At 24.7% G+C, this 13,232-nt stretch overlaps 2 protein-coding genes across 2 annotated transcripts; one reads left to right on the top strand and one right to left on the bottom strand.

Moving 5' to 3' along the window:
* Window positions 1-382: 382 nt before the first annotated feature.
* Window positions 383-1,030, bottom strand: T069G_11564 (uncharacterized protein; the record flags this gene model as incomplete). Its single annotated transcript, XM_056178769.1, has 2 exons — window positions 383-895; window positions 956-1,030. The coding sequence occupies 2 exons, from the start codon at window positions 1,028-1,030 to the stop codon at window positions 383-385; spliced, it is 588 nt and encodes a 195-aa protein (XP_056023643.1).
* A 3,195-nt stretch (window positions 1,031-4,225) lies between these two features.
* Window positions 4,226-5,409, top strand: T069G_11563 (alpha/beta hydrolase fold domain-containing protein; the record flags this gene model as incomplete). Its single annotated transcript, XM_056178768.1, has 3 exons — window positions 4,226-4,470; window positions 4,585-5,301; window positions 5,382-5,409. 3 exons carry the CDS (start codon window positions 4,226-4,228, stop codon window positions 5,407-5,409), a joined length of 990 nt encoding a protein of 329 aa, XP_056023642.1.
* Window positions 5,410-13,232: the final 7,823 nt, after the last annotated feature.

Below are 13,232 nucleotides of genomic sequence, written 5' to 3'. Positions count from 1 at the left end.
GGGAAGAACAAATCTGAAGATTCTCTATCAGAGTAAACACTGAACTGCATTTGTACTAAAGGGTCACTTATTCAGAGACTATGCCAAGTGGCAAGGTTGCTGAGGGACTGTGGTGGGATGAGGATAGCATCAGACTTATAGTACACTGTACAGTATATTTAATGCTTCCACTACATAAATGGTTGGAGAGCCTATATAATATAACCGCACTGCAACCATGGCAAACGGTCGGTAATTGCAATTCTTCATCTGAGCTATTCAAAAATAAATAAACACATATATATGATAAATTGAACACGCATAGGCCCATGACAATGCCCTGCATGACAAGAAGTGTAAATGGAAATTACAGACGCTAGTTGCTCTCAATCTTAGACAGACCCTAGAGAGCATACCAAAATGGTTGTGCCACTACCACGCCAATAACCGCTGCCAGAGCAGCTTTTACTTCGACAGCTGTATTTTGATGATTAGCGGTGGGTGCTAGTGTTGATGAAGCGATGGATTCTGATGTAGCAGAAGCGGCGATTATTGGAGGCAACGTAGGGCTAATGGATGAGCCTGAAGCAGAACGGGCGAAAGGCATGGTGGCAGAACTGGAGCCTGACTCACCAGATGAGGACGAACTTCCGGATCCAGAACTGGAGCCTCCACTGGGGTTAGACGGTTTCTTCCCAGTCAACTTTTGGATTTGATCATTATAATCTGGAGAGTCGACATCGACAGTGTGTTGGCACGAGCTGAGATCTGTGAAGCAGGTGACTTGGCCGCAGTCGTCATTAGTGCCACCGATGCAACAGTACGTCTTTCCAGGTGCGGTTTTCATCACGCCGGGGCAGCAGACGTTGGTTTTCAGACCCTGGATTTGGCCCATTCCATTGCCACAGGCGAAGTCCTATTCCCAATAAGTCAGTTTGTCACTACTAAGGGCGACATCAGTGCTGATATTGCCTACCCTGCTTTCAACTGAGGCCGCAGCTGGCGTACAGAATACAGCGAGAATGCTAGTTGTATAAAAGAGCCAAAGCATATTTGAATATAATGAAAGTAAACCAGTGGTCTTATGTAGCTCTGAAATGCTGAGAATAATCGGCTTTTTGTAGAAGCAATTGTCCGTTTTGAAGTTGTCATTTTTAATTGAGGCGGAGAATCGCTTTATTTATACCTCAATTTCAAACTCAACCTTTGTTCCTGAAGTCGTCGCCTAACGAAGAGTCAAACATTATTAGATTTACAAGGGTGGCGCAGTATTATTCCTCTTTCGTACACACCAGCGCACACATAAGCCAAGTTTGTTTCAAGGGTATCGAGAAGGCTGATCTCACATCTGAAGTCGACCCACTTGTTGACAGAATACCCATAATCCTAATAATGTGGAGGCCACAAGGCATAATCGAAGGCACAATAAAAATACAGGAGGTACAACATTCTCGAACATGCCCCTTAAACTTTCTCTTTTTCAATCATACCCACCATTTTAGCTGTCAATGTTATGAATGTCCCAGAAATTGTGTTTAAGCTAAATATTCTTCTTCCACCTTGTCCCAGCATTACACCAGGGCACGCATTAGTCTTCAAACATGGGTGTTACCTTGAGTAACAGATGTCAGTCTTGCGCAAGGCGTAAAATTAAGGTATGCGAGATATTGCATTACCTTAATTCTCCTGAAATGCTTCTAATATTTTAGTGTGACGAAATCTGGCCTGTGTGTGGTTATTGCAAGCGCAAAGGTTTTGAATGCTCCGGTCAACCAACCAATCGCTTTGTTTATATTAGAGCGCCGAACTCAGTAAAGACATTCATCTCCGAGGAAAGTTGTGTCATGCCAGACCCAGTCCATCAACGAAAGTCTGCCATCTGTCCATCACTTGGGAACGAGGCAGATGGCTCTATAGCCCAGTTGATTGCCGTTATTAATGCTAGCAAAGATATAAATCTTGATGCTTTACTGTCCAAGAGGTCATTCACCCTTCTACCGCGATATATGATTGTCAATCAGGTGTTATGCAATGCGGTGAGGTTTATGGTGTCGTGTTATACAAATCATCAACGTGGCATATTTCCACAGGAGTTGTTCGATCGAAGAGCATATAGTCAATCATTAGGGTCGCTTGCCCAAGCATTACAAAGTCCCAGCAATGGAATTACTACGCCGGTCCTAGCAGCTATATCGATAATTCACAGAGTTGTGGTAAGTGTAAATATGGTTGGTGCTATCATTGAGGTTAACGCTTCACTCTTGCAGACTACATACGAACCAGAAGCAGAAATAAGCCATAACAAACACCTAGAAGGAATAAACGCGATCATGGCTGCCCGAGGGCCGCCAGATCTAGACGATGACCTGGATGTTTCTTTGATGTTCGATAACTTCCGCTTACTGGTATGTCAATGAGATTATTTTGTGTTAACCTTATCTTATTTAAACGATGGCAGAACATGCACTCTCTTCTCTATGGTCGGCCAAATGTGTATCACATGTCCGAGTGGCAAACCGTTATGAGTAAAGCATTAGACTGTCACATGATTGAAAGTAAAAGTGCAACAGAGATCTTTCGTCTGTCAGCCAGGCTCTGTCGCTGGTGTGGATTAGTCTCCAAGCTGAGGACAGCCCAGCAGACTAAAAACTCACGAAACGCGCTTGCGCTTGCAGAGGATATTAGCAATGAAACAACATTGGAGATGAACAGTGTACGAATACTTGATCATCTGCAAGTTACAGAGATGCGGGATCGCGGGGTCCCAGTTGAACAGGTTGATCCGTTATCCCCGTTTCTCACGTATTACCAATTCCCAAACCCAGAAGACGCACTAAGTTTTGTGTTGTACGCTACGGTACGAATCGGTATTTGCCGCATTGCTAACCAGGCTATGTCAATTACTGCCATTTGGGACCCCGTGGCTGAATTGGAAATAACCGGGTTAAGCCATCGAATAGCAAAATGCATCAGATATTTCCGTGAATTCAAGCCCCTCGAAGGTGCTGGAATAGTGGTACCACTTGTGTTGGCGTTCGAAGCCTGTAACGGACAAGAAAGAGAATTTATTATAAATGCGTTATATGAGTTTGAGGATCATAAAGAGCAGTTGCATGATCGATGGAATGCAGAAAGGATAATTAATTGGGCAAAGACGATAACTGGGAGATAGGTCAGGCATCAAGATTCAGTGGTTAATCAACAAGTAAAAATTGATATGCAAACCGTCTAAAGACAATGTTGAAAACGATGGTGAGGGAATAAAAAGATATGAATAAGAACAGTTGATATAGTTGTGAGTATAAGCTATATATAGGTAAGATAATGAAAACGAGGGGCAGTAAAGAGGGTGCTCTTTGTAGCCATATGAACCTTGTGGCTTTCGCTTTCTTATGGACCTACAAAAGAGTGCCGTATTACTCTCTGCAATGATGAATCATGCGCATGTCTTTCCAGATACGTCACGCGACTACGACCTGCATCTTAAAGGGCTCTTATGGTAAATACTTCCATTAGGATCATTCGACTAACAAATGGGCTTTGTCAAAATTCTGAATGGTTTATATCCATGCACAATATTTGGTTTATGTTCTCCGGTCTAATATAAATAGCTCAAACCCAAGCATACCATTCAACTTGGAGAAAAAAACCCCGAATTTGCTCTACCAGAGATTCCATGGTCTGGTTAGGAAAGAGGTGCGCTTCATGCCGCGAGGGCTCCGCTCATCCTATAATCTGATGGAGATCTTCTAGTAGCTCAAGGGGCTTTTTCTTTTGCCAAGTTGGCCTTGGTATACCTTATGTACTGTTAATTACCGCCCACCGTCTACCCCCCGTCAAGTTCCACCTGATACTCGCGATCCTTCAGGCCCCCTAGTGTATAATCATTCGGTTCTTCAGGCAAATCCAGCTCTGCCTTGCATATGCTGCACTACCATGAGTTAGTACTCTTGCCACCTACTCCACCTAGGGCGATTTTTGGTAAGAGATGCGCTGGCGAGTTCTTGATGTCATAAAACTTGAAACATTCCAAACGAAACGGGGGGCGACTCTTGTATTTGGGTTGGAAGCTTCGTAAGCTTAATGGCGTTGGTAATATAGCAAACTGACATAGATCTCCCCCTTAGACATTCATGACTATATAATGAGGCCGCTGCCGTGCTTAACCATCGGTACCGAGATGATCAGTTATATGGTTAATCAAGCCCCTCAACATTTCAATTTTGAGTGTCTAAGCTTCCTCATCATGGCTGGAATAAGGCCCATTCCTTTGAGAATCGCGCTCGCTCTGAGCTTTCCAATTACTGCTTGGGCCCACAATCCTACAGTCGAATGGATCAAATGCCCGGTCGGTGTTACCAGCCCTGTTGAATGTGGACAGATCCAAGTACCGTTGGATCACGCAACTCCTGATGGAGAGACTATTACTCTTAGTCTCACCCGTCTTCAAGCTACTAATCCAGGCTGTGGTCCCAGGCAAGGGCTGTACATGTAAGCTTCAAACACTACTTAGTATACGAATACCTTCAACCATCTCCAGACCTGAATCTTAAGTCATAAACAGTGAGAGTGTATTTGTTCTATAAGCTAACACACTGCGAATAGAGAAAATGGCGGGCCTGGCGAACCAAACGTGCAAACACCATCCCAGCTCGCAAACGCACTGTCTACAGGAGGCAACTTAAGGCATTGGTTGCCATTGGTGCAAAATTTTGACATCATCGGCGTAGATATGAGAGGAACTGGTAGGAGCAATCCAGTTCAATGCGACAAAGATCTGTACACCAAGGTGCAGTGGCCAATGATTAAAGATCATCAAACTTACGACGAAACAATGGCAAGAGCTAAAGAATGGGGGGAGACCTGTGTCAACATGACTGGTCCCTTGATAAACCATTTAGGGACTGATCAGGCTATTCACGATTACGAAATGGTTCGACAGGCCCTCGAACACGACAAATTCAATTATTTAGGTCTTTCCTACGGCACACAGATTGGATCTGAGTATTCAGATATGTACCCAGATCACGTTGGTCGAATGGTGTTGGATGGTGTGACTAATCGTCACATGCATGAAGAGGACCGGATGACGACTTTCGCGGCTGGACTCGACGCCGTCCTTGCCGACTTTTTCAGATGGTGTAATGCAACAACAACATCTGCACTTTACGGCCGAGATCAGGCTGCTATACTAGATTGGATAATTGACACAGCGGCAAAAGGGCAATTGTTCTCGACGGGTTGCAATGACTTACTCGGGGTCTGCGGCGATGGTAGTGCAGTCTCCGACTGGCTCATTATGCTTGCCATTGAGACTTCTTTGTATGACGGTGCACACGTTGATCCAACTAGCAAAACCAATTATCAGGCTATCTCGTATGCACTTAACTACACCTATTTAGAAAGATCGGGAGTTATTTTTCAGAATAAACCACCACTAGCTAATACTATAGTTAAGCTTCCCTCCTATACCTACAGGTACCCTACCTTTTAGGTACCTAACTACTAAAAACTTCTACTTATTTAACTAGCTATTAGATAAAATAATTATAATTTTTTTATTTATAATTTTATTTAAGGACTTTAGAAAAATAGAAATATTTATAAATTTTTTAAATAATTAAAATAAAATAAAATTTATTATTATTAAATTAATAATAGCTTTTTAATTTTTAAAAAAAGTAACCCCTTTAGGCTTAAAAATAAAAAAAATTATAATTTTTTTTTTTATTTTTAAAAAGTTTTTTTTTAAAAAAACCTTTAATATAAATAAAATATTTTTACTTAGCTTTAATAAAGTAAAATTAAATATAATAATAATAATAATTATAATATAAATAATTTTAAAAAGTTTTATTATTTTTATTTTTAATAATATAAAAAAAATTATTAATTTAAATAAAAAAAGGAAATTTTTTATTAAAAATAAAATTATAAATTAAATTAATAAAATTAATATATAATAGTAAATTAAATAAAATATAATATTAAATATAATTATAATTATTAACTTTTACTTAATATAATATATTTTTTAGTTTTTTTTAGTAATAGTAAAATAAATTTATTTATATTTAAATACTACTTTTAAAAATTTTATTATTTTTTATATTAATTTTAAAAAAAAGCTTAAAAACTTTAAAAAGCTAAGTAATAAAAAAAAAACTACTTAATTAATTAAAATAATATTAATTAATATATTTTATAATAAAAAAAATAAATTAAATATTACTATAACTTTTACTATAGTAAAAGCTTTTATATTTATTAAAAAAGTAAATTAAAAGGATTTTAAAATTATATAAGCTTAAATTATATTATAAAATAATATTTATAATAAAAACTTTTAAAAAAAAATTAATAATTTAAAGTATTTTTTTATAAATAATAAAAAACTAACTTTTATTATTAATAAAAAAAAATATAAATAAAATTAATAAATTTAAAAAAAACTTTAATAATTATATTTTTATTTAAGTTTTTTTAAATTATATATAAAAAAAAGTTATTAATTATTAAGGTTAAATAAAAATTAATTAAAATTTTAAAGTTTATAAATAAAAATATTATTTATTTTTAAAAAATTTAATTAAGTTTTACTTTTAAAAATAAAAATTAAAATATTAAAAATAAAATTATTATACTTTAGTTAATAATAAAAAATAATAATTTAAAAATTAAAAAAATATATTTATAAAAGGTTTTTTTTATATATAATATATTAAAAATATATATTAATATAAGTAAAACTTACTTTATAAATATATTAATCCTAAAGGAAGTATATATTAAAGCAGGGGCTAAGAGTTTACTTATTTTTTATTATAAAATTAATTTTAAAAAGTCCCTTAATATATATAATTACTTTATTTTTTTTAAAAAAAATATTAAACTTAGCTTTAAATTATTTAATAACTTTTTTTTAATAAAAGTTTAAGTTTAGCTTTTTTAAATTACTTAATATTAAAGGTACTTAAAATTTTATAATTTATAAAATTATATTAAAATAAAAAAATATTATAAATATAATAAACTATTATTTAAATATAATAATATTATAATTAATTATTTATTACTACCTTAATATATTAATTATAATAGTCTTTATATAATAAACTTTTTAAAATACTTTACTAAATTAATTATTAAAAATAAAAAAAAAATATAAATAATTAAAGTATAATTTTAAATTATTTAAAAACTAAATTAATAAAAGTATAATAAAATTAATTTACTTAAACCTAAACTTACTTTTACCTTAGCCTTTAATATTAAGAAAATAATTACCTTAAGGATTTAAATAAGCCTTTACCTTTAATTACTAATATTTAGCTTAATATTTCTTTTTCTTTTTTAAATTTTAATTAAAAAAATTATAATTAAAGTTAACTTAAATAAAAAAATTTTTTATAAAAAAACCTTTTTTACTAAATTAGTAATTTATATAACTAGCTTAAATAATAAAAAAAATAAAAAAATTAAAAAAATTAAAAATATATTTAATATTCCTTTAAGAATTAATAAACCCTTTAATATAAGTTTATAAATAATAAACTTTATTATAATTATTAAAAAAATACTAATTTTAAAATTTTTAAGCTAATATTAAAAAAAGTAATTTATATTAAAATATTACTTTATTATTAATATAAAAAAGTAATTATAATATTATATTAATTTAAAAACCTTATATTTAATAAAATAAAATATTAAATAAAAAATAAATTAAAAATTACTTTAAATATTAAATATATAACCTCTTAAATAATTAAAAAAATACTAAACTTTTAATTTTTATATTTATTAAAATTTCTTTAAACTTCTTTAATAAATAAATTTTTTCCTTAAGCTTAAAAAATAAATATATATATTAAATAAAAGTATATAAATATATTATTATTAATATTTATTAAAAAACTTTAGTAAATATAATTATAAAAACTTTTACTAAATAAAGCTTTTTTTTTCTTTATTTAATTATTATAAATAGCTTTAATATTTTATATTAATTTTAAAACTTTAGTAAAAGTATAAATTTTATAAATAATAAAATTATAAAGTAAGTAAAAAAATATAACTTTTTTTTAACTTTAATAAATATATTTACTTAATACTTAGGAAAGTATATTAACTTAGTTTTTATAAACTATTTTATATTAATTAAAGTTAAATATTTCTTTAATATAAAATTAAACTATTATATAATAATTATAAACTTTCTTAAGTTTTTAAAAATAACCCTAAGGGTAAAAAAAAAAATATTTTAATAAAATATTAAGAAAACTTTAGTTAATTTATATACTTTTTTACTTAAACCCTCCCCTTAGTTAATTTAATTATATTATTAAAAATTAACTTAAATAAATATATTAAAGCTTTATAAAACTTTTTTAAGTAAATTATTAAAGTAGTTAATAAAACTAAGTATTAAAATAACTATAGTATATTATAATAATTAAAAAAGTATAAAGTAATTTATAAAGCTTATAAAAAAATAATAAATAACTTTTTTACTTAAAAAAAAGTTTATAAAACTTTTAAAAATATTATATATTATAGTAAGTAAATTTATTAAAATAAAATTATAATAAAAGTTAATATTATTAAAAATATATAATTAATTATTAAGTAATATAAAGTAATAAATTATTTTTAATTACCTTCTTTAATAAATAATAATAATAATATTTTAAATTTTATAAAAAAAGTAATTTTCTTTAGTAATAAACTCCTTAAGTATAAAATAATAAAAAAAAATATTTTAAACCTTTAAGAAAAAGATTTTTCTATTAATAAAAATATTTATTAAAATTAAATAATATTAAAATTAAAAATTAAAAAAGCTACTATAAGGTTAGGTAATATTATACTTAGTATAAATAATATATTAATTACCTTTTTATAGCTTACTTAGCTTATTATTAATAAATATATAATTAATTTTTTTTATAAATACTTAATAATAAAATATTACTTACTTTTTTTTTAAAAATATAAAAATTATTATTATTTCTAAACTTTTAATTAAAAAAGTCTTTTTTTTAATAATAAAATATAAAAAATTATTAAAATAATAGTTTAAGGCTTTTTTAAAAAAGTTTATAATAAATTTAGTAATTTATTTACTATATAACGCTAAGGTTACTTTAATATAAGGCTTTATTATTTTTTTTTTATATTTAATATTTTTAATATTTTTAATATAATTATATATAATTACTTAATATATAAATTTAAAAAATAAAAGTAATTTCTTTACTTTATAAAATAAATTTATTTTTTTATAAATAATTAAAAAACCTTTATTTAAAATAGCTATAAAATTACCTTTTTAAAAATAAAACTAAAGTATAAAGCTTTATAAAGGTTTTTTATTTCCTTTATTATTTTTATATTTTACTTTTTTTTTAATTTAAAGCTTAATAACCTTAATTTTTATTTTAAGTATATAAATAATATTAATATTATAATAATAAAGGTTAATATTAAGGAAACTACTTAAAAACTTTAGTAAAAATTAAAAAATACTTTAAATTAAGGTAATAGAAATATAATTTTCTTTAACTTAAATAAAGTTAAACTTATATATTTTTATAAAACTAAAACTTAAATATATAATAAAAAAGTAAATTTTAAAGGAAAAATTATAATTCCTTAGGATTTAGTTTATTAATTAAAAATATACTTAAATTTATAGTTTTTTTTTAAAAAGTATTTTAAAATTATAAAAAAAAAAACTTTTAAAATAATTAATTTTTTAAAATCCTTAAGTAAAATATAAAAAAAATTTTTATTAAATATAATAGTTATAGTAATTAAAGTTTATATTACCTTTATAGCTTTATATAAAATAAAAACTTTTTAACTTAGTAAAAGTAAATAAAATATTATAAAGTTAAGTAAATAAGTAAAAATAAACTTAGTAAAATTAATTATAATTTTAAAACTATTATTTAAAGTAATAACTAAAGTAATTATTCTTATATAAAAAATAATTAACTTTTTTATTATATATAAAAAATTTAAAGTTTCCTTAGTATTAATATAAGTAATATAAATTAGATTTTATATAGTAGTTTACTTTATAAAATTAAATAAAAATTACTTAATTAATAAATATATTAATAAAAAACTTTTTTTTAAAATCTTTTTTATTAAATTATAATATACTATAGCCTTAGTAAAAAAAATAATTTAATTTTTTTTTTTTTTAAAAATAATAAAACTATTAAAGTAATCTTAAACTTTAAAAGCTTTTTAAAATTAAAAATAGTAGAAAAATATTTTAAGTTTTTTAATAACCTCCTTAGGTTTACCTTTTTTACTTATTTAAATAAATTATAAAATAAATAAAGTAATATAAGCTAAGGAGCTATTATTTATTATAACTTAAAAAAAACTATAATATATAGCTTTTTTACTAATATAAAGGTTTATAATATTAAAATAATCAATATTTTTAAAATTATAAAATTAATTAAAGTATATACTTTTATAAACTTAAATATTTAAAAGATTTTATTTTTTTTAAATAATTATTATAACCCAACTCTTAAGGTTACAATAATAAACTAATAGGTTAGCTAAAACTAAATTAACTATTAGCTAATAAACTAATAGTAATACACTTACTTAACTCTTTTAATAAACTATATAAATAGTATTTTATCTAGCTTATTAAATAAGCTTTATAAGCCTAAAATTAACTAAGTATAAAAATTTACTTTATATTACTTATTAAAATACTTAAATAGTTAGTTATTATTAATATAATAGTATTTAAATTAAATATTTAAATACTTTATTTTATAGCTAGTAATAAATTTACTTATTTATTAACTTAATTACTCCGCTAATATAAATTATAAAATTATTTTAAAGTTTATTCCTTAGGAATAGCTAACTTATAATACTTATAGAACTTAGTTTATTATATAATAATAACTTTTATTTAAATAATTACCTTAAACTTATAGATAATAAAACTTTATAAATTTAATAATTTATAAATTTTAAAGTTTTAAATAATAATATAAATTATAAAAGTAAAGCTTAAAGTAATTATAGTAATAATAATATTAAAATATAAAATAACTTTAAAAAAATTATTAAAAATATTAAAATAATATTATAATTATTAGTTAATATATAAAAAGCTAAATAATACTTTATAATACTTAAGGAATTTATAAAATAATTATATTAAATTATTATAACTTAAATTACTACTATAATAATATTTTAAAGATAATAAACTATAGTTAACTTAACCTCTATAGTATAATAATAGAAACTTAAAGAAATTATAAAACTAGTACTACTTAATAAGTTTAATAAAAACCTTAAATAAATTTAAAAGTTTTTTACTAATATAAGAAATTACTTTAGTTATTTTTTAATTACTATAGTTAATAAAATTATAAAAATTTAAATTATAAAAAACTATTTAACTAAAATTATAAAAAATTAATTTAAACTTTACCTTAGGGATTTTAAATAAACTAAAACCCTTAAAAAGTAATATATACTTAACTTATTTAATAAATATAATATATTTAAAAAATAGTTTAAAAAACTATATAAAAAAATTAATAAATTTAAAAAAGCTAAAAATATACTTTTTTAAATTAAATAAAAAAAACTTTATATAAAGTATATTATTACTTTTATATACTTAATTACTAAGACTAATTTAAATAATAAAGTATAATATATATTTTATTATTAAAAACTTAACTTAAATATTAAAAATAAACTTTTTAAAATTAAAAAAAAACTTAATACTTTTAATAAACTTATAGAAAAAACTACTTATATTAATAAATAATAATTTTAATAATATTAAAAATATAAGTAAAAAAGTAACTTTTAAAAAATAATTTTAAAATATTTTTACTTTAAAAATAATATTAATTAAGAAAAGAAAAAAAACTTTATAATATATAATAATAAAAAACCTAGATTTATAAACCTTAGTATTATTAAAATATAATATAAAAATATTAAGTATTATAATTATAAAAAAAAAAATATATAAAAAAATATTATTAAGCTTTTAAAAAAGATAATGTAATGTCCCGACCTAATACTAGAGAGTATAGGGTAAGTTCCTAAGGTAATAAGCTAAGGTTAATTAGTTTATATTAGCAAAGAGGATAGGAAGTAACTTTAAGTAAGTATAATTATAAAGTAAGTAAAATATAATAAAAATTTAGTTTATATTTAATCTTAATGTTTTATTAATAACTATTTATCTAAGTTATTTAAAAAGCGTAGAGAATAGAATTTTATATATTTAGTTATTCTTAGTAGCTTACTTTTAGGATCGTAAGCCTTAAATAGGATTACTTTATTAATAGTAATCCCTCTAGGGTAGCTTATAGTTTTATTATTACTCCTATAGTAATTAGTTACTTAGATTTAATATTTTTTTAAAGTATATTTTTAATATACCTTTTTAACCTTAGATTAAGTTATAATATAATACCCCCTCTTTATTAGTTTTATCCTTAAGGCTAGTTATATAGTAGTATTATAAGTATAGCTTAATTTTATAAATTTATTTATTTTTCCTTTTTTCTTAATTATATTATTATAAGTGTAAAAGTTTTAAAATCTGTTTTTTATAAAGTTTATAAGCAATTGCTACTTATATTATTTATTTTAATTAATAGATTTAAAGCGGATATACTTTACTTATATTATTTTTATAAATTAATTACTTATTATATAATTAAGGATTTATTTTATTATTATAAGTATATTAAGTATAATTGTTTTTATAATAAAGTATTAGTAGTATTTTTTTATAGGTAATATATTTTTTTTTTATAGTAAGGTTATTATTAATTAGTTTTAGTAATAAAAGTATTAGATTAGTAAAAGAAATTAAAAAAGGAGGAAGAAAAGGCTAAAGAAGCCTTAGATTTTTTTTATACTTAATTTACTAATTTTTAAAGTAAAGTAGTAGCAGCTGTAAGTTACTTATTTTATATTTATTATATAAAAAAAAAGGTTAAAGAACGTAGTATAAAGTTAATACGTCATAGGATATAAGAGTTAAATAAAAAAAATAGTATCTCTGAGGCCTAGGTAGTATAAGATCTTTAGTACTTAGGAGTACTTAATAACGTTAATTAGTTTTCCTTAGGTATTAGTTTAAAGTTTATAGATCTAGGTTTTTTTATATTATTAAAGGAAATTTATATATTTTTTTTTTTTACTTAGGTTATTTTATTCCTTAGGTAGCTGGT

Source organism: Trichoderma breve (assembly GCF_028502605.1).
Source record: "Trichoderma breve strain T069 chromosome 7 map unlocalized scaffold00008, whole genome shotgun sequence".
Lineage (NCBI taxonomy): Eukaryota > Fungi > Ascomycota > Sordariomycetes > Hypocreales > Hypocreaceae > Trichoderma > Trichoderma breve.
Note: the sequence above shows the minus strand (reverse complement) of the source record. Positions and strands in the feature narration are given on the sequence as shown.